The sequence below is a fragment of the Gopherus flavomarginatus genome, chromosome 7, assembly GCF_025201925.1.
Source record: "Gopherus flavomarginatus isolate rGopFla2 chromosome 7, rGopFla2.mat.asm, whole genome shotgun sequence".
Taxonomy (NCBI): domain Eukaryota; kingdom Metazoa; phylum Chordata; order Testudines; family Testudinidae; genus Gopherus; species Gopherus flavomarginatus.
In genome coordinates, this window is record NC_066623.1 from 70995984 (window position 1) to 71018754 (window position 22771).

General features: G+C 50.3%; 1 protein-coding gene across 1 annotated transcript in view; it reads right to left on the minus strand.

Annotated features, from left to right (window-relative positions):
* The window catches only part of LOC127056008 (complement factor H-like), a 376051-nt gene that overhangs the window by 88610 nt on the left and 264670 nt on the right, over nucleotides 1-22771 (minus strand). The window contains exon 10 of the mRNA XM_050963650.1: nucleotides 16140-16316. Coding sequence (XP_050819607.1) covers nucleotides 16140-16316 — 177 coding nt within the window. The remainder of the gene's footprint in view (nucleotides 1-16139; nucleotides 16317-22771) is intronic.

Below are 22771 nucleotides of genomic sequence, written 5' to 3' on the forward strand. Positions count from 1 at the left end.
TACCAAACTTCCCAGAAAATACTAGTATATGAGGTCCTGGTCCACTAAAGCATTTAAGCATGTGCCTCATTTTAAGCATGAGTAGTGCCACTGACATCAAGCTAGCCATATAGATTTCAAATAATAATAATCTTTCTGGGTGTGAGCCATTCAGTAGCAGCAGACATATTGGTGTGACAATGTCCAAGACTTAAACTCTTCCCATTAGTTCTGCTCCAGCTGAATGCTGAAAATATCCTTAGATGTAAAAAAGAGGGTTTCCCTGAGGATAGGACTGTTATCAAACAACTAAATGACAGTTACTAAAACTGTGGTTCTAAAGAGAAATATGTACTTTAGCTGCTATCTGTACAGTTCTAGAATAAGAACATTGTAGAGATGTATGAACTGATGTCTTCAACCTTTGTGGCTGCCTTTGTATATTCTCTCCTGGCTCTTATTTCCCTTGTATTGTGTGTATATCTGCTTTCGCCTAAACTTCTCGTAGTGTGATAGTGTCTCTCTGCTTTCCCTGGAATTACGGGCTTAGGAATTTCCTCAGAGCACAGAACACTGTAGTAAAAGCAAACCCTACATCCAACAAGGTGAAACTAGATCCCTTTGGTTTACTGTAGGCACAAGGTGACCTTGTTCTTTCAGCTGCCTGAGGACTCCAGTCTGATTGCAGCAATTCAGATTTAGAGTCATAATTGAGATTTACATTTTCAACGCAAAGCATAATCCACAGGCCTGAGTTAGACATCCAGTCTTCCAAAACAAGGAATGGGGAGAACTAGGCGCCTAAGAATAGGCTTTGCAAAAGGCAGCACAATGAACAAGGAGCCACTGAAGCTAACGAATAGGAAATGCCAAGGAGTAGGGTGTGGCCTAAGCCTACCCCTCAAAGGCAGTTAAGCATCTCTCACCACCTTTTCCTGGAATTAGGTGCTGAAACTGTTTCTCACACAAAACTGAGGAGGAGAGGCTGCTGCCCTACCTTGTAACTTTTAGCCCTGTTGATAGAGTACTCACCCCTGATGCAGAAGACCTGGATTTAGTTTTCACAGATACTCCTATCTGATATGGCACAGGGAGTTGAACCCAAATCTTTTACCTCTCATAAGCATGCCCCTAACCCCTAAAAGAGTTTCTCTCTCTCTCTCAACTTGGCCTGTTGATCCCATTCCACTTTTATATTAAATAGTCATTGGACTCTATGTCCCAGTAGTTAGGGGAATATAAGGACCGCCATACTGGGTCAGACCAATGGTCCATCTAGTCCAGTACCTTGTCTTCCAACAGTGGTCAATACCAGGTTCTTCAGAGGTAATGAACAGAACAGGCAATCATCTAGTAACCCATCCCTTGTAGCCTGTTCCCAGCTTCTGGGACACAGAGACTAGGGACACTTCAGAGCATGGTTTTGCATCTGTGCTCAGCCTGGCTAAAAGCCATTGATGGCCTTATCCTCCATGAATGTATATAGTTCCTTTTTGAACCCTTCTATAATCTTAGTCTTCACAATATCCTCTGACAAAGAGTTCCACAGGTTGACTGTGTGTTGTGTGAAGAAATACTTCCTTTTGTTTGTTTTAAACCTGGTGCCTGTTAATTTCATTTGGTGACCCCTAGTTCTTGTGTTATGAGGAGGTGTAAAAAACACTTCATTATTTACTTACTCCACACCAGTCATGATTGTATAGACTTCTATCATATCCCCCCTTAGTTGTTTCTTTTTCAAACTGAAAAGTCTCAATTTTACTAATCTCTCATCATATGAAAGCTGTTCCATATCCCTAATCTTTTTTGTTTCTGTACCCTTTCCAATTCCAAGATATATATTTTTGAGATGGGTTGACCAGATCTGCATCAGTATTCAAGATGTGGATGAACCATAGATTTATATATAAGCAATATATTTTCTGTCTCCTCTGTCCCTTTTCTAATGATTCCCCACTTTCCATTAGCTTTATTGGCTGCCATTGCACATTGAGTGGATGTCGAAAACTATCCACAATGACTCCAAGATCTTTCTTAAGTGGTAACAGCTAATTTAGACACCCATCATTTTATGTGAAGGTAGGATTATGTTTTCCAATTTGCATTACTTTGCATTTATCAACATTGAATTCCATCTGCCATTTTGTTGCCCAGTCACGCAGTTTTCTGAGACTCTTTCAGATGTGGGAGTCACAAGTTCAAGTCCCCATTCTAACGAATTTTTTAATTAGTTAGGCAGATAAAGTGGAACAGCTACAATTGGAGACTTGAGAAAGACATATGCCACAATAACCTATTGCCTAGTAGTCAGTGAATCACCTGGGTGACCTGACTTCAAGTCCCTGCTCCGCATCAGGCTTTGGACTTAGGTCTCTAAGTACGTACGTGAGTGCGTGTGCACGCACCCGCACGCGCTGTAGGGTATAATGGCACCACCGCTTAGTGCTGTGTATTTTATGAAAAAGGGCTGACCAGACTTAGGTGCTTAACTCCAGGAAAGAGTTCACAACTGTGTATCCTGAGTGGAGAAAAGTGCTCAACTGCCATCAAGGTGTAAGGCTTAGGCCACAACCTTGTCCTCAGAACGCCCCACTGTCTGGCTGAGGTGCCCTCTTGCTCAACCTACTGGCTTTTCTGAATCCCAGTCTAAGGGTACATGTGGTGCCCAGCTCCCATGTATGTACCCATACTAACTCAGCCCAACCTGGCACCTAAAAGTGGCCAGTGGTGCTGCAGCACCAGCAAGAGCTTGGGCTCGCCACCCAAGTAGGTAGCTGAGGGTCTGGTGGGGTTGTACTTATGGAAGCTAGGCTGAGTTGATGCCTATGCAGTGCTAGTTTGAGCACAGCTAGGGCAGGTATGTCTATGGAAGCAGGGAATCATACCTCCAAGCTCAAATATAGATGCATTTTAGGGTGACTGACTCTCCCCATGCATTGAATAGGCAGCCTGGGTGACTAAATTTGGACTGTGGATTCCACTAGGAGAATCAGTAACATAAGTGCTACAGGCAGTCTTGCAATAATGTTAAAAACTTCAACATTCACATAATTTTGGGGAAAATACATGCACAGTTTTTTCAGCTTTTATAGTGTAAGTGTGCTTATTTGTGTATGCCACAGATCCAGAATTTGTTCCATTCCCTACATATAACATCCCCTCAATCTTCACTTTACCTTAGTGTATTTGTCTGGGTGGTGTGACAAAGTTCCTCCTCTACCTTAGTGGGTCCTACGCTTATTGGCAGATTTTCTCACCTCAGTGATCCTCCCCACAGTCTGAAACAACTCCTCCTGTGTCTGATCAGGAGTTGGGAGGTTTGGGGGGAACCCAGGCCCTCCCTCCACTCTGGGTTCCAGCCCAGGGCCCTGTGGATGGAGCTATCTATAGTGCCTCTTGTAACAACTGCATGACAGCTACAACTCCCTGGGCTACTTCCCCATGGCCTTCTCCAAACACCTTCTTTGTCCTTACCAAAGGACCTTCCTCCTGATGTCTGATAACGCTTGTACTCCTTAGTCCTCCAGCAGCACACCCTCTCACTCTCAGCTCCTTGTGCCTCTTGCTCCCAGCTCCTCACATGCACTTCCTCTCCTCTAGCTCCTGCTCACCTGACTGGAGTGAGCTCCTTTTTAGATCCAGATGCCCTGATTAGCCTGCCTTGATTGGCTGCAGGTGCTCTAATCAGCATGTCTGCTTTAATTGGTTTTAACAGGTTCCTGATTACTCTAGTGCAGCCCCTGCTCTGGTCCCTCAGGGAGCAGAAGCCTGCTTCTCCTGGGGCTAGTAGTAGCTTTCCCTTTGACCGCTCCGCTGTAGAGGAAGGAGGGAGAGGGCTACTGCTGCTGCTGCTGCTGTTCCTGCTGGGCGCTGGGCCCTCGCTGCTGCTGTTTCTGCTGCTGTTCCTGCTCCTGCTGCTTCCCTGGCTGGGCTTGACACCACCACCTACCCCTCTCTCTGCTATCTGTTTGCTGGCTGGCTGGTGGTTCCCCGCCCACTTCAGTTACTGCTGTTATTCCACCTACAGCCCCTTGGTGGGGGGCTGCTGGCCTGCTTCCCAGAGAGGAGGGGAGTGAGGGACCCCAGCTCTTGTTGCTGAGGACACCACCCTCTGAGCAGGGTCCCTCCTGCCTGGACGCCAGACCACCACCACCTGGAGCTGCTAGGGCTACTGTGGCTGTTGCTGGGGAGCTGTTGGTGCCCGGAGGAGGAGATGAAGGAGAAGTGGACCACCCGCTGCTGGAGACAGTATGAAGACCACTGTGGAGGGGGCTTTTCTGGACTGAGTCTTTTTCAAACTGTGCTCTTGTGGTGGGGGTTTGGACTGTGTCTGCTGGGGCACCGGGGGTGTGGCGTGGAAACTGCCCCCAATCCATCCGTGTCCCCCTTCGCCCCCACCACCATCGTTGCCCCCTCCACCACCCCTGCTGGCTGTCTTCCTTCTGCTTTGGACTCCTGCCTCTGGGTCTGAGCTGCTCGCCTGGCTCACCACGCCCACTTCCACCATTTGGGCCTGCAGCAGCAGCAGCCAACCATTGCCTTTTTTGCACAAGTGCCTGTGGGTGCACCACCTCCCCCCTCATACTGGACTGACCCCCTCCCCTTTGCCACATTTGTCCACCCCACCTATTTCCCTCTGCTGCCTGATAGTTCTGCCCCAGCCCTGTAGCTGTCCCCGTGGTCCCTCTACCCCAATCTCAGCTCGCCCTTTCCCCCCACCCTGTGCTCCCCCAGCCCTGATCGGTCCCCCGCATGCGCCCACGCCCCCTCTCAGGCACTTGTGCCCTTCCCCATTTGGTTTCCCCTTGTTCACTGCACTCCCCCCCTCTGCCGTTGCCCCCCCCCGCTCCCCTAGTGCAACTGGAGGAGCCGGAACCCCCCTCTGCGTTGGTGCCCTGCACCAATCCCACCCGTAGTCCTTGGTTGCTCCCTACGCCCCTTTAGCCTTCCCCTTCTGGCGCCCTCCTCCCCTGCCTGCAGCCTAGCGGGGAAGGGTGGCCGCCTCCTCTCCTTCCCCTCCCCTCGCTGTTTGTCCCCCTCCCCGCTCTCGTTATGGCGGGGGATGCGGCGGGGGAGACCCCTCGCGATGCTCCCACTACCCCTCCTCCACCTGCCCCCGTGTCCACTGCCCAAGCCTCTATCTTGACCGCCGCTGCTGATCCACCTACCACCACCCCTGCTGGGGCACTGGCAGCAGCGAGTACTGGGGAGACCTCCGTTGCTGCCACGTCTTTCGCCCCTTCTGATTCGGGGGGAGCCCCCCCAGCCGGTGGGAAGGGTCGGGGTGGGAAGAAGGATAAGGGCCCCGCTAGAAAGGCCAGGCCCTCCATGGCGGAGACTGCCCCCGCTGCCGCAGCCCCGCTACCGGCTGCGGCGTCCCTCCCCGCTGTTCCCTCCACCAGCTCTGCAGGTGTCCCTCCCCTGGCCCCCAGGGCGTACGCCCAGGTGGCGGCGGCCCCCCCCGCCTGCCGCTGCTCCTCCGCCCGCCGCTTCCGCCAACATCTACAGCGGCCGGGGCCCCTGTCCCACTTTGACCAGGAAGCACGGCGTCCGTTGCCTCCTGGTGCCTGCCTCGCCCCACGTGGAGACCTACGTGCGGGCGTTGGCCAGGGTAGTGGGGCCCACGGCCATCGTGGCGGCCTCCAAAATGTACGGGAAGGTGGTCTTCTTCCTGGCATCGGAGGCTGCCACCCAGGAGGCGGTAGAGACGGGCCTGGCGGTGGGGGGCGTGTTCGTCCCCCTGGAGCCGTTAGAAGACCTGGGGGTCCGCTTGATCTTGACCTCCGTCCCTCCCTTCCTGCCCAATGCCGCCCTGCTGCCCGCCCTTTCTGCCCTGGGACGCCCCATCTCTGTCATCAGCCCTCTCCCCTTGGGCTGCAAGGACCCCGCCCTCCATCATGTTCTCTCGTTCCGCCGGCAAGTGCAGCTTCAACTGCCGCCGGCGGCGCGTGGCGGAGAGGCGCTCGAGGGGTCCTTTCTGGTCCCTTACCAGGGAGCCCACTACCGGGTGCATTACTCAACGGGGGAGGCCCGGTGCTACCTCTGCCGGGCGATGGGGCACGTCCGGAGGGACTGTCCCTTGGCCCAGCACGGAGGAGCGTCCGGGACCCCCGAGCCCCGGCAAGGCACCGGCCCTGTCATCGCCGGTCTCCCTAGCTGCCCGGCACCCGAAGCTGCCCCTCCTCCTCCTTCTCGGTCCACCTCTGTGGAGGAGGGTGTGGCGGGGCTACCGCCGGCCGTGGGAGAGGGCTCGTCCCAGGGGTACTCCTCCCCGGTTTCTGCTGTCCCACCACTGCCTCCTCGAGTCCCTGAGCCATTGCCCTTGCCCCCCGAGCCGACCCCTGTTAGCCAGCCCCCGGATGATGCCATGGAGGGCTGGTCCTTAGTGCAGGAGAAGCGGAACAAGCGGAAGGCTAGAGTTTCTTTACATCCTTCGGATTCGGAGGCCCCCCGGAAGAGCAGGAAGGGGGGCGCCGATGTCGAGTCTTCCGCCTTGTCCCCTGATGACTCCCAGTTTGTGGTGCTGGCTGGGGATGCCGTGGCAGCACCGGAAGGTGACACCGCCCCTCCTCCGGGGTCCCTTCCCGTGGATGCCCCCGAGGGAGCCTCTCTCGCCCCCTTCCCACTTGGTGCCTCTGAGAGCGCCGCGGTGGGTATCGCCTCGGGTGCTGGCGGGGAGGGCCCTGGGGTGGTGGACTGTGATCTCCCTCCCATCTATGCAGAAATCGAGGCCCTGGGTTTGACCCCGGTCACGCAGGGGGAGGATGACCCTCTGCCGGCGGGCCTCGATCTGGGCGCCCTCACTACATCCCCCCTGTCCCTGGGTTCCCTTCCCCTACCCGCTGTTTCTGCTCCCACCTCTGAGGGTCCCCTGGAATCTTCCCTCGACTCGGCTGCGGGTGGCACTCTGTTGGCACCTGCCGAGCCCCTTGGGGCGATGGCCAGTGCCCCACTGCCAAGACCCGCTTCCCAGGGGGTGTCCCTCTTGGGTGTGGAGGACCCGCCCTCCTTCCTCAGCGGGGACCCCATTGACCACCATCTCTCTCTGGATGCCGAGGCTGCCTCACGTGCCACAGTGGCTGAGCCCGGCATCGTTAGGGGTCCCCTGCCCACTTCCCAGATCCTTGAGCCTGGCCAGGAGGAGCCACCTTCTGGCGTCTCACCTATGGAGGTTCCGGATCCTGCCTCTACCTCCTTCCCGGATTCTCTCCCTGATCCCCGCCCTACTCCTGTTGGCTCTGTCCTTGTCCCCCCCACTTCCTGTGATGCCAGTGCCGCCCCTGGCAATACCTCCCAGGGAGCGGGTTCACTAGTTCTTTCCTGTCCCGACCCCCCAGGGGCTGCTGTTCTCCTTCCACCGCCCCTTCTTGAATCTGGGAGCGGGGCGGGTCGTGTGGCGTCGGTCCATCTGCTGCCACGTTGGGGATCTGCCCCCTGCCTACCCGCCTTGGTGGGCCACGGGGCTGTGACGGGGGCCCCACTGGGGGCCAGTCATAGATCAGTGACCCCACCCCCCCATGCGCTGAGGGAGGAGCTGCGGGAGTTCCTCGAGGACGTCCGTGGCTCCCGGAACAAAGTCCATCTTGCGCTCCAGCGGTGGGGGGATTTCCATCAGGTCCTCCGGGCCGCGAGGGCCCTCATGGGGGAGGGTAAGAGGACCGGGAAGCAGGCCGCCGCGGCCTACCGGCGGGTCCGTGTCTTCCGTGACTCTTTACTCACCTTCGGGGTTGGTCACGGATTGCTGCACGGCCTGCCGGAGGCCGTGGGCATGTCTGCCAGCGAGGATCCCCCCCAGCCCTCCTCATGGCGCCGATCTTCCTTGCCACCTTAAACACCCGAGGCTGTAGGATGGGTCTCCGCAGGAGCCAGGTGCTCTCCTTCCTCCGGGAGGGGGGGTACTCTGTGGTTTTCCTGCAGGAGACCCATACGGATCCAGCCGCTGAAGCTAGCTGGCGGCTGGAGTGGGGGGACGGGGCCTACTTTAGCCACTTCTCGGTCTGCGCGGCTGGAGTGGCGACCCTGTTCTCCCCCGACCTACGGCTCGAGGTGCTGGGGGTCGCCGAGGCTGTGCCGGGTCGCCTGCTGCACCTCCGGGTCCGCATGGAGGGGCTTGTGGTTAATCTCGTCAACGTTTACGCCCCGACATCGGCCCCGGAGAGGCTATGTTTTTATCAGCAGGCATCAGCCTTCCTCGGCTCCCTGGATCCTCGTGAGTGCCTGGTCTTGGGAGGGGATTTTAATACCACCCTCGAGGAACGGGACCGCTCGGGGACCGAGCAGTGCCCGGCAGCTGCGGACGTCCTCCGGGAGATTGTCGACCGCCACTCCCTGATGGACGTCTGGAGCGACCACCACCCAGACGGCGTCTCGACGTTCACCTTCGTCCGGGTGGAGGCCCATCGGTCGTGCCACTCCCGGCTGGACCGTATTTACCTGTCACGTTTCCACCTTTCACAGGCCCACTCCTCCAGCGTTCGGCCGGCCCCCTTTTCGGATCACCACCTTGCCACCGTGACGGCCTCTCTCTGCGCGGAGAGGCCGGGGCCGGCCTATTGGCACTTTAATAATAGTTTGCTGGAGGATGCGGGCTTCGTGGCGTCCTTCCGGGAGTTCTGGCTGGCCTGGCGAGGGCAGAGGCGCGCCTTTTCCTCGGCGCGGCGGTGGTGGGATCTGGGGAAGGTGCGCGCCCGGCTCTTCTGCCATGACTACACTCGGGGTGCCAGCCGACGGAGGGATGCTGCGATAGGGCAGTTGGAGCGGGAGGTCTTGGAGCTGGAGAGGCGTCTGGCCGTCGACCCCGAGGATCCATCCCTCTGCGGAGCGTGCCGGGAGAAGCGGGAGGAGCTCCGGGCCCTCGAAGACCATCGGGCCCGGGGTGCTTTTGTTCGGTCCCGCATCCACCTCCTTCGGGAGATGGATTGCGGCTCCCGCTTCTTCTACGCCCTGGAGAAAAGGAGGGGGGCCAAGAAGCACGTCACCTGCCTCCTGGCGGAGGACGGCACCCCCCTCACGGATCCGGCGGAGATGTGCCAGAGGGCCAGGGCCTTCTACGCCACTCTTTTCTCCCCGGATCCGACCGATCCTAACGCTTGCAGAGTGCTCTGGGACGGGTTCCCGACGGTCAGCACGGGCGACCGGGACCGGCTAGAGCTGCCTCTCACTCTGGCCGAGTTCTCGGAGGCCCTCCGTCACATGCCCACCAATAAATCTCCGGGCTTGGACGGGCTGACCGTGGAGTTCTACCGCGTGTTCTGGGACATCCTCGGCCCAGACCTGGTCACCGTCTGGGCTGAGGCTTTGCAGAGCGGGGTCCTCCCTCTCTCATGCAGGCGAGCCGTGCTGGCCTTATTGCCGAAGAGGGGGGACCTCCGCGACTTACGGAATTGGCGTCCCGTCTCGCTCCTCAGCACGGACTACAAAATTGTTGCGAAGGCCATCTCGATGCGGCTAGGGTCCGTGCTGGCGGACGTGGTCCATCCAGACCAGACCTACACCGTCCCGGGCCGCACCATCTTTGATAACTTGTATCTGGTCCGGGACCTTCTGGAATTGGGGTCTAGGGATGGTCCGTCGTTCGCCCTCTTGTCCCTGGATCAGGAGAAGGCGTTCGACCGGATGGATCACGGGTATCTCCTGGGCACTTTGCGAGCGTTCGGCTTCGGACCCCTGTTTGTGGGTTTTCTCCAGGTGCTGTACGCTTCTGCGGAGTGTCTGGTCAGGCTCAACTGGACCCTGACCGGGCCGGTCAGCTTCGGGCGGGGAGTGCGGCAGGGGTGCCCCCTCTCGGGCCAGCTGTACGCTCTGGCGATCGAGCCCTTCCTCTGTCTCCTCCGCAAGAGGTTGACGGGGTTGGTGCTTCGGGAGCTGGGGCTGCGGCTGGTCCTGTCGGCATACGCTGACGATGTGCTCCTCGTGGTCCAGGACCCGGGCGACTTGGCGCGGGTGGAGGCTTGCCAGGCTGTGTACTCGGCAGCCTCCTCCGCCCGGGTCAACTGGGTCAAGAGCTCTGGCCTGGTGGTCGGGGACGGGTGGCAGGCGAGCTCCCTCCCACCTGCGCTTCAGGCCATCCGGTGGAGCGCGGGTCCGCTGCTCTATCTCGGCGTTTACCTTTCTGCCACGCATCCGTCTCCGCCAGAGAACTGGCAGGATTTGCAGGGCAGGGTGACGGAGCGGCTCCGGAAATGGACAGGACTACTCCAGTGCCTCTCCCTTCGGGGGAGGGCACTGGTGCTTAATCAACTGGTCCTGTCCATGCTCTGGTACCGACTCAACACCCTGGTCCCGGCTCCGGGTTTCCTGGCCAACCTCCGGACGGTGATTCTGGAGTTCTTTTGGCCAGGGACGCACTGGGTCTCTGCAGGGGTCCTCCACCTGCCCGTGGAGGAGGGGGGGCAGGGCCTGAAGTGCTTACGCGCTCAGGTCCATGTCTTCCGCCTCCAGGCCCTGCAGAGGCTCCTGTTTGGTGCGGGTAGTCCGGCGTGGAGCGTATTGGCGCACGCCTTCCTCCGCCGCTTCCGAGGGCTCCGATACGACTGGCAGCTCTTTTACCTCCATCCGAGAGGTCTTCCGCGAGACCTCTCCGGGCTGCCGGTCTTCTACCAAGACCTCCTCCGGACCTGGAAGCTCTTTTCAACGACCGGGTCCGTGGCGGCCACCGTGGGGGTTGACCTCCACGCGGAGCCCCTGCTACACAATCCCCAGCTTCGTGTGCAGGTGGCAGAGTCCACCACGGTGTGCCAGAGGTTGGTCTCGGCGGGAGTCACCAGGGTCAGAGACCTCCTGGACTACGACCGGGGAGACTGGCTGGATTCCCTGACGCTCGCTTCAGCGCATGGGCTCTCCAGACCTCGTACTCCCCAGCGCGTACTTCAGGAGGTGAAGGCCGCTTTACTGCCCGCTGCTCGGGCTTACCTCGACCGGGTCCTGCGAGAGGGCACGCCCCCGCCCACCTTCCACCCCAGGCCCCGTGGACATTTTTATCGGGCCCCTGCCCGGTGGGACCCGATCGGCCCCCTCACCCTTTCACTGCCAGCCGGCTGCATGATCTGCAGCCGGTTTTGTTCCAGACCGCGCCACGGGAAACATCTGTACTCGCTCGTGCTCCATACCCTTCACTACCTCACCCTCGCGTCCCGCCCCGATACCAAATGGCGGGACCTCCTGCCGCCTCTCGAGGGGTGAGGAGCCCCGGTGGGCCAGCTTGTACTCTGCCCTGGTCCCGAGGCCCGCCGGGGGATATCAGTTGGCGGCTCCTTCATGGAGCCGTGAGCACGGGCGTGTACTTGGCGCGGTTCACATCTGTCCCTAGCACCTGCCCTTTCTGTGGTGAGAAGGAGACCTTGGCGCACGTTTATTTGGAGTGCGCCAGGTTGCAGCCCCTGTTCCAGCTCCTCCTGAATATTTTCCTGCATTTTTTGGTTGCACTTTTCCCCTCACCTTTTTATCTACACGCTCCCCATCCGTGGCCCCACGAAGTCGCGGGATCTCCTTCTCAACCTCCTCTTGGCCCTGGCCAAACTGACCATCTACAACACCAGGGAGGGGAGGTTGGCCGACGGGATTTCCTGCGACTGTAGGGCCTATTTCCGTTCCTCCGTCTGCTCACGCATCCGGGCAGAGTTCCTCTGGGTGGCGTCCACTGGCTCCCTTGATGCCTTCGAGGAGCAGTGGGCGTTGTCTGGGGTTCTCTGCTCGGTGTCCCCATCGGGTTCCCTTCGTTTAGCCCTATGACCTCACTCCCGATCCTGTTTTTTTCATTAGTTGTCCCCCGTAATTATTTGGTGTGCCAGACCTGTGGGTCCTCCCCTTAGGCTGGGGGGAGGCCCTTTAGAAGTGGGCGGGCTTTGCCCGCCCACCCCCACTGGATGCCAATAGGACCAGTATATTTGCCCTCTACCAGACTCCTGTACTCCACTGGTCTGGGTCTGTCACAGTGGATTCTGATAACGATTCATCTCTGTCACATCATTAGTGTAATTTCCAGTTTATTGCATACAGTAGAAAATAGGAATAGACAATTTATTCACACACTACCAAATGCATGTATCATGTTGCTATTCAAATTAGCTGCAGGCTTTCATCTTTGTCTCCATTTTCTACAAATCCTAAGATTCCTTCCCACTTTACTTCAGATGATGGTGTTAATAAAAAACCCAAACAAGTCCAAATAACAGACTTTTTAAGAAGAGTGGTAAATGAAACATACAAATCTTTAATTTTAAAAAGGAAAAATAATTAAGACACCATGAGTGTAAACTTTAACCAGACAAGCCAATGTTTTCTGTATGACTGTGATAGATGACAGAATCATTTTTTGGTTGCATGAACTAAAACATTTGGAAGAATGATCACCAACAGCTAATAGTGATGGGCAGAACTCAAAAAGCTTCCATGCATATCCCAAACTTTCTGATGTGGTGATTGGGCTAAAAATCTCCCAAGATTAAGGTTTCTAACGAGACTTCCTGGAGTTCCTGATTTGGGCCAGAGGGAAATACCACTGCTTTCTGTTTCAGCGAGCAGGAAGTGTGTAATTCAGGATGTGCAGATGTGTACGGTTTACCTTAAAATTTGCTTTCCCAAATATCATAAAAAGCTGTAGCTTGATCTGAGTTTGAACATATTTACCCATGTGTTGTTACTATTTTATGATTGTATATTTTAAACCACTGTGACCAATGATAAAAAAAGTGACTGAACTGATGCATATAATCAATTTAAGCTAAAATACTGACAAAGGACATAATGTATGAACATTACAAATAACTGGTCAGTGGATTTTGATCCTCACATCTAAGTTAAAATTATCTGTTTGATGCTTCTTTTTATTCATTCTGAACCATCTGTCAGAGAAAGAACAAACATTAGAAAATCAGTTTAGTACATGTCAATTTTTTAAAACAAATATTACATACAAATCCCCCTATGGACTGCACAGGAACAGACTATTGATTTCAACAGAATGGCATAAAACTCATTCTGGATTGTTTTAACCTTTTTTGGAAAGTAAATCAGAACAAACTCCATCAAGTGTTATTGCAGTTATCCCTCAACTGCAGCAGTTCAACTACATTTCGTATTAAAAATAATTACTTATTTTGAAGTGGAACTTAAAAGTAGCACAAAAAACAGTGATTTAATACATATTACTGTATTTTATCAGCACAGTCAAACCTCGTAATAACGCCCCCTGCCATAACGTGAAATCGCATATAACGCGATCACAGGTTGACTCCCCTTTAAGGCATAATACAGTATGGTACTGTACCAATGGTCCCCAACACCATGGCAGGGGAGAGAAGCTGCAGACCCGCACCTGCCGGGGACAGAGAATTCCGAGGCTGCTGGCCCCAGTGCTCTCTGTCCCCAGCTGGTGTGGGGCCCCAGCTTCTCTCCGGCTTCTCCGGGGCTGCCAGGGCCAGTGCTCTCTGTCCCCGGCAGGTGTGGGGCCCTGGCTTCTCTCTCGCTTCGAGAGGAGCCGCGGCCCCGCGCCTGCCGGGGACAGAGAGCACTGGCACCCGCAGCCCCAGAGTTCTCTGTCCCCGGCAGGCGGGGAGCCACGGCTCCTCTTGAAGCAGGAGAGAAACTGCAGCACTGCGCCTGCCGCAGTCCCGCAGTTTTCTGTGCCCGGCAGGTGAGGAGCTGCGGGCTCCTTTTCATGCCAGAGAGAAGCCGTGGCCCTGCATCTACTGGGGACAGAAAACACCAGCACCCGCAGCCCCAGAGTTCTCTGTCCCTGGCAGGAGGGGAGCCGCAGCTCCTCTCCCCTGCTGGGTACTAGACACCAGGGGCACTAGGCGGCACATATCAATGCACCACTTTGGGGACCACTGAAAAACTAACTGGTTTGAAACCCCATTATACCAAACCCACATTTAGCGCGATGACATTTTTTGGACCCCAAAAGTCACGTTATAGTGGGGTTTCACTGTATCCATGGTGTAGTTATTAGCATTTGAAGGTGACTGAATTTTTGAAATAGGGATCTGGAACCTGTTTAGTTCCATGACTTCTTATCAGCTGCTTCTAGCCAGCCTTGTTCATATATATGCATGAATTATTTGCTTCTATTCCCATAATGCTAGAAAGCAGGTGTAACTTCTCACACCAGTTTACATGTTTCTATAGAATTAGAGAAATTTAGTTATTTTTCTTAATTAGAAACTCTGGCATTCTAAAGCAACCTCATTTATCTACCTTTGTGAATTTTGGCCTCAATATAGTAAAAAATGAAAATTCTACACACAGTACCACACATTGTATCGCTTTAATTTTTCTTTAGGAATATGTGGTGGTGAAAAGAAAGTGGTCATAGATTTAGAAGGCAAGGCTAGAAGAAAACATTTAGGCAATAAATATATACCTGCATTTTGCATGCTTGCTTCTTACATCTTTCCCATTAATGTTTACCAGATGTTTGTCTTTGAAAATCTACAGTGATAATAGTGACTCAAACCTTTCCCTTGAGAGTCAACACTAATGCTCTTAAAAGTCAGAATATTTTCCTAATGTCTAGCATAAAAGTTTTCCTTCCTTGGATTTAGGCCATTGCCTTTTTCCTACCATTTGAAACTGTGAATATAATTTCCTTCTTTCAGTTGCTGCAGTACATATTGTTACTGTGATTGTTACAGTTAGGTTGTAGTCATGATCCCTTGCATCATCTGTAAGGGTTAGATTCTGCTCCAGTGTAGGGAAGCCAGGGAACAGATTCTCTGCTCTGGTCCAGCTATGCTGAGCAAGGAACCGGATCAAGGGATAGAACAAACATAACTTCAAGCCAACCTTCTGCCTTCCAGATCCTTAGGTTGCTCCTCCTCCTTCAAGCTATTTTTATGCTGTTCTCTACGGCCCCAGAGGATCATTTCAGCAGCCATAATAGCCAGGACATACCAGTTATGATGTCTTTTCCCTAGTCACACCTTTATATATGAGGTGGGGGAGGAATTCCAACCAGCTAACTATTTTTTTGGCTGTTTTCTGCAGTCAGAACTATGCAAAGCAGATGGAACAGGAGGAGAATTGGGCCTTATACATATAAAAATTCAAAGGTGGAAAGCAGCATACAACAGTAAATAAGGAGTTCTCACTGCATTCAATTATGTGTCCCTAACACTCAGCCCTGTTTTATCCCATTTGAGGGTCTGGTCCTTGTTTACCAACCAAACTAATCCATGCATTGGCACTGTCATTTTCACTGCCTTTATTTTCAAATCATAACATTCATGAATACCACAAAAGTCAAACATTTCCCTACTGGTTTCCAAATGAGTCACAAATTGCAGGGAATCTCCTCCCTGTAGAAACATGAGAATTATTCTTGACTTGAAATACGGAAAACTACTTTATAAAGAGCCATGCATCCAAAGGAAGGTTTATTCATTTATTGAGCCAATTTTGTAGACTATTCTGTGTGAAACATCCCAGTGTGCAAGAGTTATTGCAGGTGCTATCATACGGGACACCACTTTGCAGAGCCAGAACTGAGAACAACTTAAAGTTCCTGTATTTCACAGACAGATAATGTAGATGGGATTTTCTAGGTCTTGGTAGCTATGCTGTTTATTTAATACTCTTCTCTGAGCGATGGAATGGACTTCATTTGAAGACAAATTATAAGCAAGTTCTTTTATGTTCTGTGTATGTGGATAATAATAAGCTAAAAAGAGGAATAGCCAGGAAATAAGGCAGCCTGAAATAAAAGGAAGAGATGACCTCCCACTTGGACTGGGTTAATATTGGAGTTATTGTCCCACAAAAGTGAGAGATTTAATTGTCCATTTTAATCACCGTATTTCCTCTCATCTGGAGAGAAGGGACTCCCGAAACCAGAGGACTATAACTAAGATACCTAAAGTGACAACAATTGGAAGAAAGTGTTTATAATTTTGTGCTCTGATGCTTTTACATAAAATTTAAGTCTTTATGATTTAAATTCTGATCAGTCAATGGTAAGTTATTTTATTTATGATGGTAATACCTCCCCCAAATAATAGATTAATTTTGTCCAGTCATAGTAAGGCATAACCCAAGGAGCCTCAGCCTTATAAGTTTCCTCACATGAAGCTGCAAGCTTCTCTCCAGCCCTGAACATGGTGCTCATCCTCTACTCGGGAAAAAAGAAGCAAAGTAGAGAGTTCTTCAATCATTAAATTACTCACTAATGCACTTTGGTAAAGGAGTCCATCCTTCTTGAAGGCACTGTGTCTTTCCCAACTCATTTCCTTCTGGAGTTGTGTAACCAATCTGACACCCATATTTTGCTTCCTCGTTTAAATTAAATCTGTTCTTACTGTCAGAGAAATAACCATTCTGTATCTCAACTTTTTCACAGATTTCTAAAATAGAGAGAGAGAGTATGACATTATCTCAAGATAAATACTATTAATTAACATGCTTTTCATAGATGTAGGGTGACCACAAGAAGAGGTACACCTGAAATGAAATGGAGGAATGCTATTTAAAAATTTTGTGAACAAGAAGTTCCTTCATACTTTTGGAGAGTGGGAGAGGAAGGTAAGAAATCATAGTGTATATCAGTGTTTCTTATCTCTCACAATCATTCCTGATACTGATTTCTCAAAGTCAATCTAAAAGATGGTTGAACTAAAATGGTCATTTTGATTCTGACACTGTCAGCTCTTATTCTGCGGGGAAAAATTCTATCCTTGTATTGTATGTGCTGTATGTATAAGTAATTTGGTGAAGCACCTTCAAATCATAAGGGGCTCATCAGTGAGAAAGACAGTGATAAAACATCATACAGACATTATCACTTAACCTGCCTTCTTCAAAGACAGCCTCACCCACTGCAATATTTCCACAACTGTGACCAATAGAGCATTTATGCTAGGCCCCCTCAGTTTAAAGGAGAGGGTATTTGTAGCAGGGCATTATCCTGGAGAGGGATTCAATTTTGGAATTCACTCTCTCCCTGAATTTGCTGACTTCCAGGATACACTGCGCAGCCCATCTATTGTCTTGGGCATTTGGGGAGAGTAGAGATAGGGAGGGAATGAGGCTTTGAGGCAGGATGTGTTTGTCTGAATTTTGTTATCAAGGTTGAGAACTTGATTTTATACATGATATCTTAACTCATGTTCAAGCACCCAGAGCTATCAGACAAACTGTGCAAGCCACTTCATGGAGGAAGGGGAGGCAGAGGGGCAAAGTTAATCCATGGTTTTAACCCACTTTGCAACACCCAGAAGTGCTGGAGACAGGTATAGACAGATACGCTGCATTATCCCAAAAGATGGTGTAATGCACACACAACTCATGCCTGGTAGAGAACAGAAAGATAGGATTTCCTGATGCACAACTGCTCCCTGGATTACTTTGCCTCAACAAAAATGAGACATACCTGTGGCACCTTATAGACTAACAAGTATATTTGGGCATACGCTTTCATGGGCTAAAACCCACTTCATCAGATGCATGGAGTGGAAAATATAGTAGGAAGATATATATAGCAGTACATGAAAAGATGGGAGCTCTCTTACATCTGATGAAGTGGGTTTTAGCCCACAAAAGCTTATGCCCAAACAAATTTGTTAGTTTATAAGGTGCCACTAGTACTCCTTGTCATTTTTGCTGATACAGACTAACACAGGTAACACGCTGAAATTTGCCTTCACAGTATCCGTAAACACAGGCCAGACCAGTGACTAAATGTCTGGTAACATCTTTTATTAAATTTGCCCGATTCTCTGAATGATAAAATCCCATTTCTAATTGCTTGTAACTTTGTTAGACTTATAACCACTTGATTGAAATTTTCCATGTCTGGTGTCTGCCTCAGCACCATTTTTTGTTTTGTTTTGAAAAGTTAAAGCTGAAACGGTTTTGCTGTTCGGACACTGATGTTTGAGTAAAATATTCTGTTTTGTCGATGCTAAGTAGTTGTTAGAGCTGTTTTGTTGAGAACCTCTAGCACTTCCATGGTTTGGAGCAGCAACTCAACATTTGGCTGTGGTGTCCACCTGGTGTCAAAGATTCACCTTTTGCTGTCCTCAGAAAAATGTACCCAAATTTGGCCATATGTACCTATTTCACCATTTGTACCTATGAAAGTACAGATTTGGAGCTTGATTATTCTCTGAAGATTCAATCTGTACTGAACATGCTCAAGCCCAAGGTGGCAGGGGCTGAGCAGAACTTTCCTTGCAGTTGTCTCTCTTGGTTCCTAGGGGTAACACTTATGCCAGGCACTGAGACTGTGGCTATGTCTACATAAGAGTTGGAAACTTGTACATTCTAGCATGAAGAGACATATTTTAGCTTTAGCTCCAATCCAACTAGCACATTAAAAATAGGAGTACTGCTGTGGTGATGCAAGTGGCTAGCCACTTCAGTACATAGCCATGATCTTTGACAGGATCATATGCGAGGAGGCTAGCTCCTCCCACAGCTCAAGTGGCCACAGCTACATTTTTATTTTTAGTGCTGAGAGGTGGGAATAAGAACGGCTATGGGGTTGAGTTAAGGAAGAACAGGGTTGGGCAGAGGGGTTAGGGACTATTATTATTATTTTATTACAAAAAGATATGCTCATCTCTACACAGAAGACAAAGGAATAACTGGTACCTGTCCCAAAGAGTTAACAATCTAACTTTTAAAAATGAAACAACTAGAGATGCCAATTTTCCACTGGCACAAAACCAAAACAGCCTTCCCCCGCCCTCCTGCTGCGCTACCGTCCTCCAAGGCCTCTCACACACTCCGCCCCCACTCGCCATCACTCATTCTCCCCACCCTCACTCACTCATTTTCATCGGGCTGGCTCAGGGGGTTGGGGTGCAGGAAGGGGTGTGGGAGGGAGTGCAGGCTCTGGAGTGATGCCAGGGATGAGGGTTTTGGGGTGTAGTAGTGTGCTCCAGGCTGGGACCGAGGGGTTCAGTCGGGTGATCAGGACTGGGGCAGGGTTTTGAGGCCCAGGAGGGATTCAGGGGTGCAAGCTTCAGGCGGCGCTTACCTCGAGCAGTGGCATGTCCCCCCTGAGGCTCCTATGCGGAGGTGTGGCCAGGCAGCTCTGTGGCCTACCCTGTCTGTAGGCACCACCCCCACAGCTCCCATTGGCCATGGTTCTCAGGCAGTGGGAGCTGTGGGGACAGCACTTGGAGCTGGGACAGTATGCCGAGCCCCATGGATGCCCCTATGTAAAGGAACCTGAGGGGTGACATGCAGTCAACAGCCCAGTCAGTGGTGTTGACCAAAGCTGACAGGATCCTCTTTTGACCGGGTGTTCTGGTCAAAAACCGGACACCTGGTCACCGTACATACAACAAACAGGGGTGGGTGAAGGTCACTGCAATATGATCACACAGTTGCTCAGGTCAGAAATGTGCATTGTCATGACAAGTCACCTGCTAGGACTAGTATTTTTGTTTTCATTTCAGGCAGATGATGATAGTAATATGTCTACAAGTTTTTTTAACAAGCTGATCAATAGAACATGAATGTTCCTTACTCTTGGAAGTACATGTTGGAGTAGGTGACCAGCCATTCTTCGTGCATGTAACTCTGGTTTCCAGATTATGAGGAGAACACACATATGAAATTTCATCACCTTCTTTGTAGGTGCTCCAATAGCTAGACAGAAATCTACCATTTTCCAAATAAGCAGGAGAACACTTTTCTAAAGGAAAAAAGAAAAGATTACATTCAGTTAGCAAATGGAAGTCAGACATTTAACAAAGAAAAAACAAAACAAACCACCCTTTCAAAACTAGCTATTTATTTGAAAAAAATATTCCAAATAAGGCCTTCTTGCTGCATAGTATGTAGAATTTCAAACAGAAAAGACCTTTATTTTCAAATATGAATCAAAGCACTTGATTTTTCCACTGGCCTGAAATTTGTTATATCAACTGTGCACAGGTGTAAACAATTACACAAGACACAAGACAGTGAAGAATTGGGTCACATGGGCCAGATTCTCAAATGGTGCAAAACAGCAAGCTCCATCAACCTCAGTGGAACTACACTGATTTACACCAGCCAAAAAATCTTGCCCAATACCTTTCTTAAGTAGTGGTGTCTGCACAGATTCATTTACAGCATTAGCCTCCAGAAGACGTTAGCAATCATATTATTCCCTCAAGTTATTTTATGTATAGGTATCGCTATGATGCTCATTGAATCTGATTATTAAAACAAAAAGCATTGTTACAGAACCCAAATCATACAGGTATTGAAACACCAACATGGAGAGACATAGATACCATTCTGTTGATTGAGTTTATGTTCAGGTTCAGACACTAGCTGAAAAGTTCCATTAATCCAAAATAAAAACCAAAGTCATGCGTAATGGAACTGTTTAAATCATGCCATTGTAATGGCAATCACATCAGCAGCCCAGGATAAACAAGGTGACAGGAGACGGACAACAACCAAAGGAAGCATCTCCTACTTTCCTTCTCCCCATGCTCAGTCACCGGAGAAGTACGATGAAGTGTAAAGGTAACTGTGTTAAGCCCTCCAAACTAAATTCATGTTTGTTTCATGCAGCAGATTGAAATTTATTATTCAGACAGGTTTGGGTTTGGGATCTTGTTAGGGTTGCCAATTTTGGTTGGGTGAATTCCTGGAGGTTTCATCAGATGATATACTCTTCAATTAAAAAAATAATCTTTAATTCCTATAGACCCCAGGGCACTCCTGGAGTGTTGACAATCCTAACTCTTGTTCCTGCCACATTATGAGACCTGAGTTTTTTCCTCTCTCAGTATTACCTAGCAGCATAACATGGTGCTCTTGGCCAGTGGCATTTTTTCCCTTTCTTCTGAGCTCTTTGGGAAATCTACCATTTCCCGCTCTTCAGTTATCACTTAAGGATGAAATCCTGAACCTGGTGAATTCAATGGCAGTTTTGTCAATGATCTCAGTGGAGGCAGGATTTTCCATCAAAGGCTTAAGGCCTCATGGTAAATTATTGTGGATCCCATTACCATAACTCAGATTAAGCCTGGAGTTTTGCTACAGAGCCACACAAGTTGGTCCTCCTGCCAAGAGATAAGAATGCTGCCTTCATAGCTCACTAAGCACCTGGCAGCCTAGGAGCAAAGAACAAGGTTCGGTACCAAAATTCTGATTCCCTGAATATTTTTTAACTTTTTTTTTCCACCCACTTCCATGTGCTGTGAATGCCAGGAAGTGTGACTGGCAATTACAGTGTGATGAAGTTGTGGAGCACTTGTGACTTTGCACTTTCTGTCAGGACCCTGTCTATACTGTACTTGGAAAGCCTTACACTGTGCGTACCAACTGTCCTTCTGCTTCAGATCCCTCATTAAAAATAACTTGCCACAAGAGTCTCTGTCTTTTAACCTTGTACTAGAATTGTCATCCTGTTTAAACATGTTGGTCTGAATTCAACTGCAAGGTGTTTGGAAAAGTAACTGTTCTTTTTTGTGCTTTGTGGAAGTCCTATGCACATTCACAGCACTATTTTATTCAGGATTCCACACTCAAGGTTGTGATAAAAATATTTCCATTACAAGCATTGTTTTGACCCACTCCTCTCTTTTAACTTTTCATGGGAAGTAGCTTTTTCAAGAAGCAATTTTATAACTAATATAAGGGATGGTTTCCTGCCCCCTCTCAAACTCTCCAAGTGTAAAATAAAGATTTTCAAACACCTAGACCAAAAAAGTGAGACCTTTCTGAAAAGTAAAAATAAATAATTATATAAATAAATAAAACCTGACCAAAACCACACAAAACTCATTCATAATATTCCTGCCACCTCTAACTGGAAAATAGAATAAGCTACAAACTGAAAAATTCATATAGACAGATATTTATACATCCTCATGCCTACTCATTAGAATTTCAGTTTTCAAACTAAAATGTCAATTGATTGTGATCACACCAACCACACCACCCTATAAAAGTATGATCGCTGGGGCACAAATTGTACTTTCTAGTTTCTTCTAGCACTTACAGTTTTAACTACTACTGAACTGCATTCTAAATTACTAGGAATCCGAGGGGAAGGGGATGAGTTATATGGGTGCATTGAACTATTGGGGTCTGGAGCAGATCAGGGAGAGGCTTTGGTCATAGGATGTCTATTCAGTGCAGCTCCGGCATAAAAGCACATTTTAATGGCTAGTGAGCCTGCTAAGTTGGAGAAGCAGATCTCTCCTCCAGCAAACTTTAGGTCTTCACAGGAGGTGGAAGGGGAAGAGTAGATTGGCATGGAAGCAGCCAAGCAGAAGGCTGTGGTCCCTGATTGGAGTCAGGTTTAGAATTAGGCCATATGCTGGGGACTGCACCTGAGCTGCAAGGGCACAGAAGAGGAGCAAGAACTCAAGTCAGGCTATGACAACTGGTAGGGGCAACAGAACCAGAGACTTTCTGTGTATATCTACACAATGAGTGGAAGGCGCGGCAACAAGCCTCCAAGCCTGGGTTGACAGACTCAGGCTCATGGTGCTCCTGCTACCATGCTAAAAATCGCTGTGTAGACAGTGTGACTTGAGCTGGAGCTTGGGCTCTGATACCTTGGGCAGGATGGGCTTCAGAACCCAAACTCCAGACTCAGCTGCAATCTCTATACAGATATTTTACTGTGGAACTGCACCTCTGCAAGACCAAATCTCTTGTTACAAACTCAGAGGTTCTCTGCCATGAAACTATGCAGATGTATTTTTTTAGGGCGATGAAAACAGACTGGTTAGACAATAAGAATTCACAGGTGCTCCGTGAAAAATTCTGCATAAAGATTACGAATTGTAGATTACAGTTTTCTAACTGGATGCAACATTTTTCCCCTTAAAGTAGAAAGAAC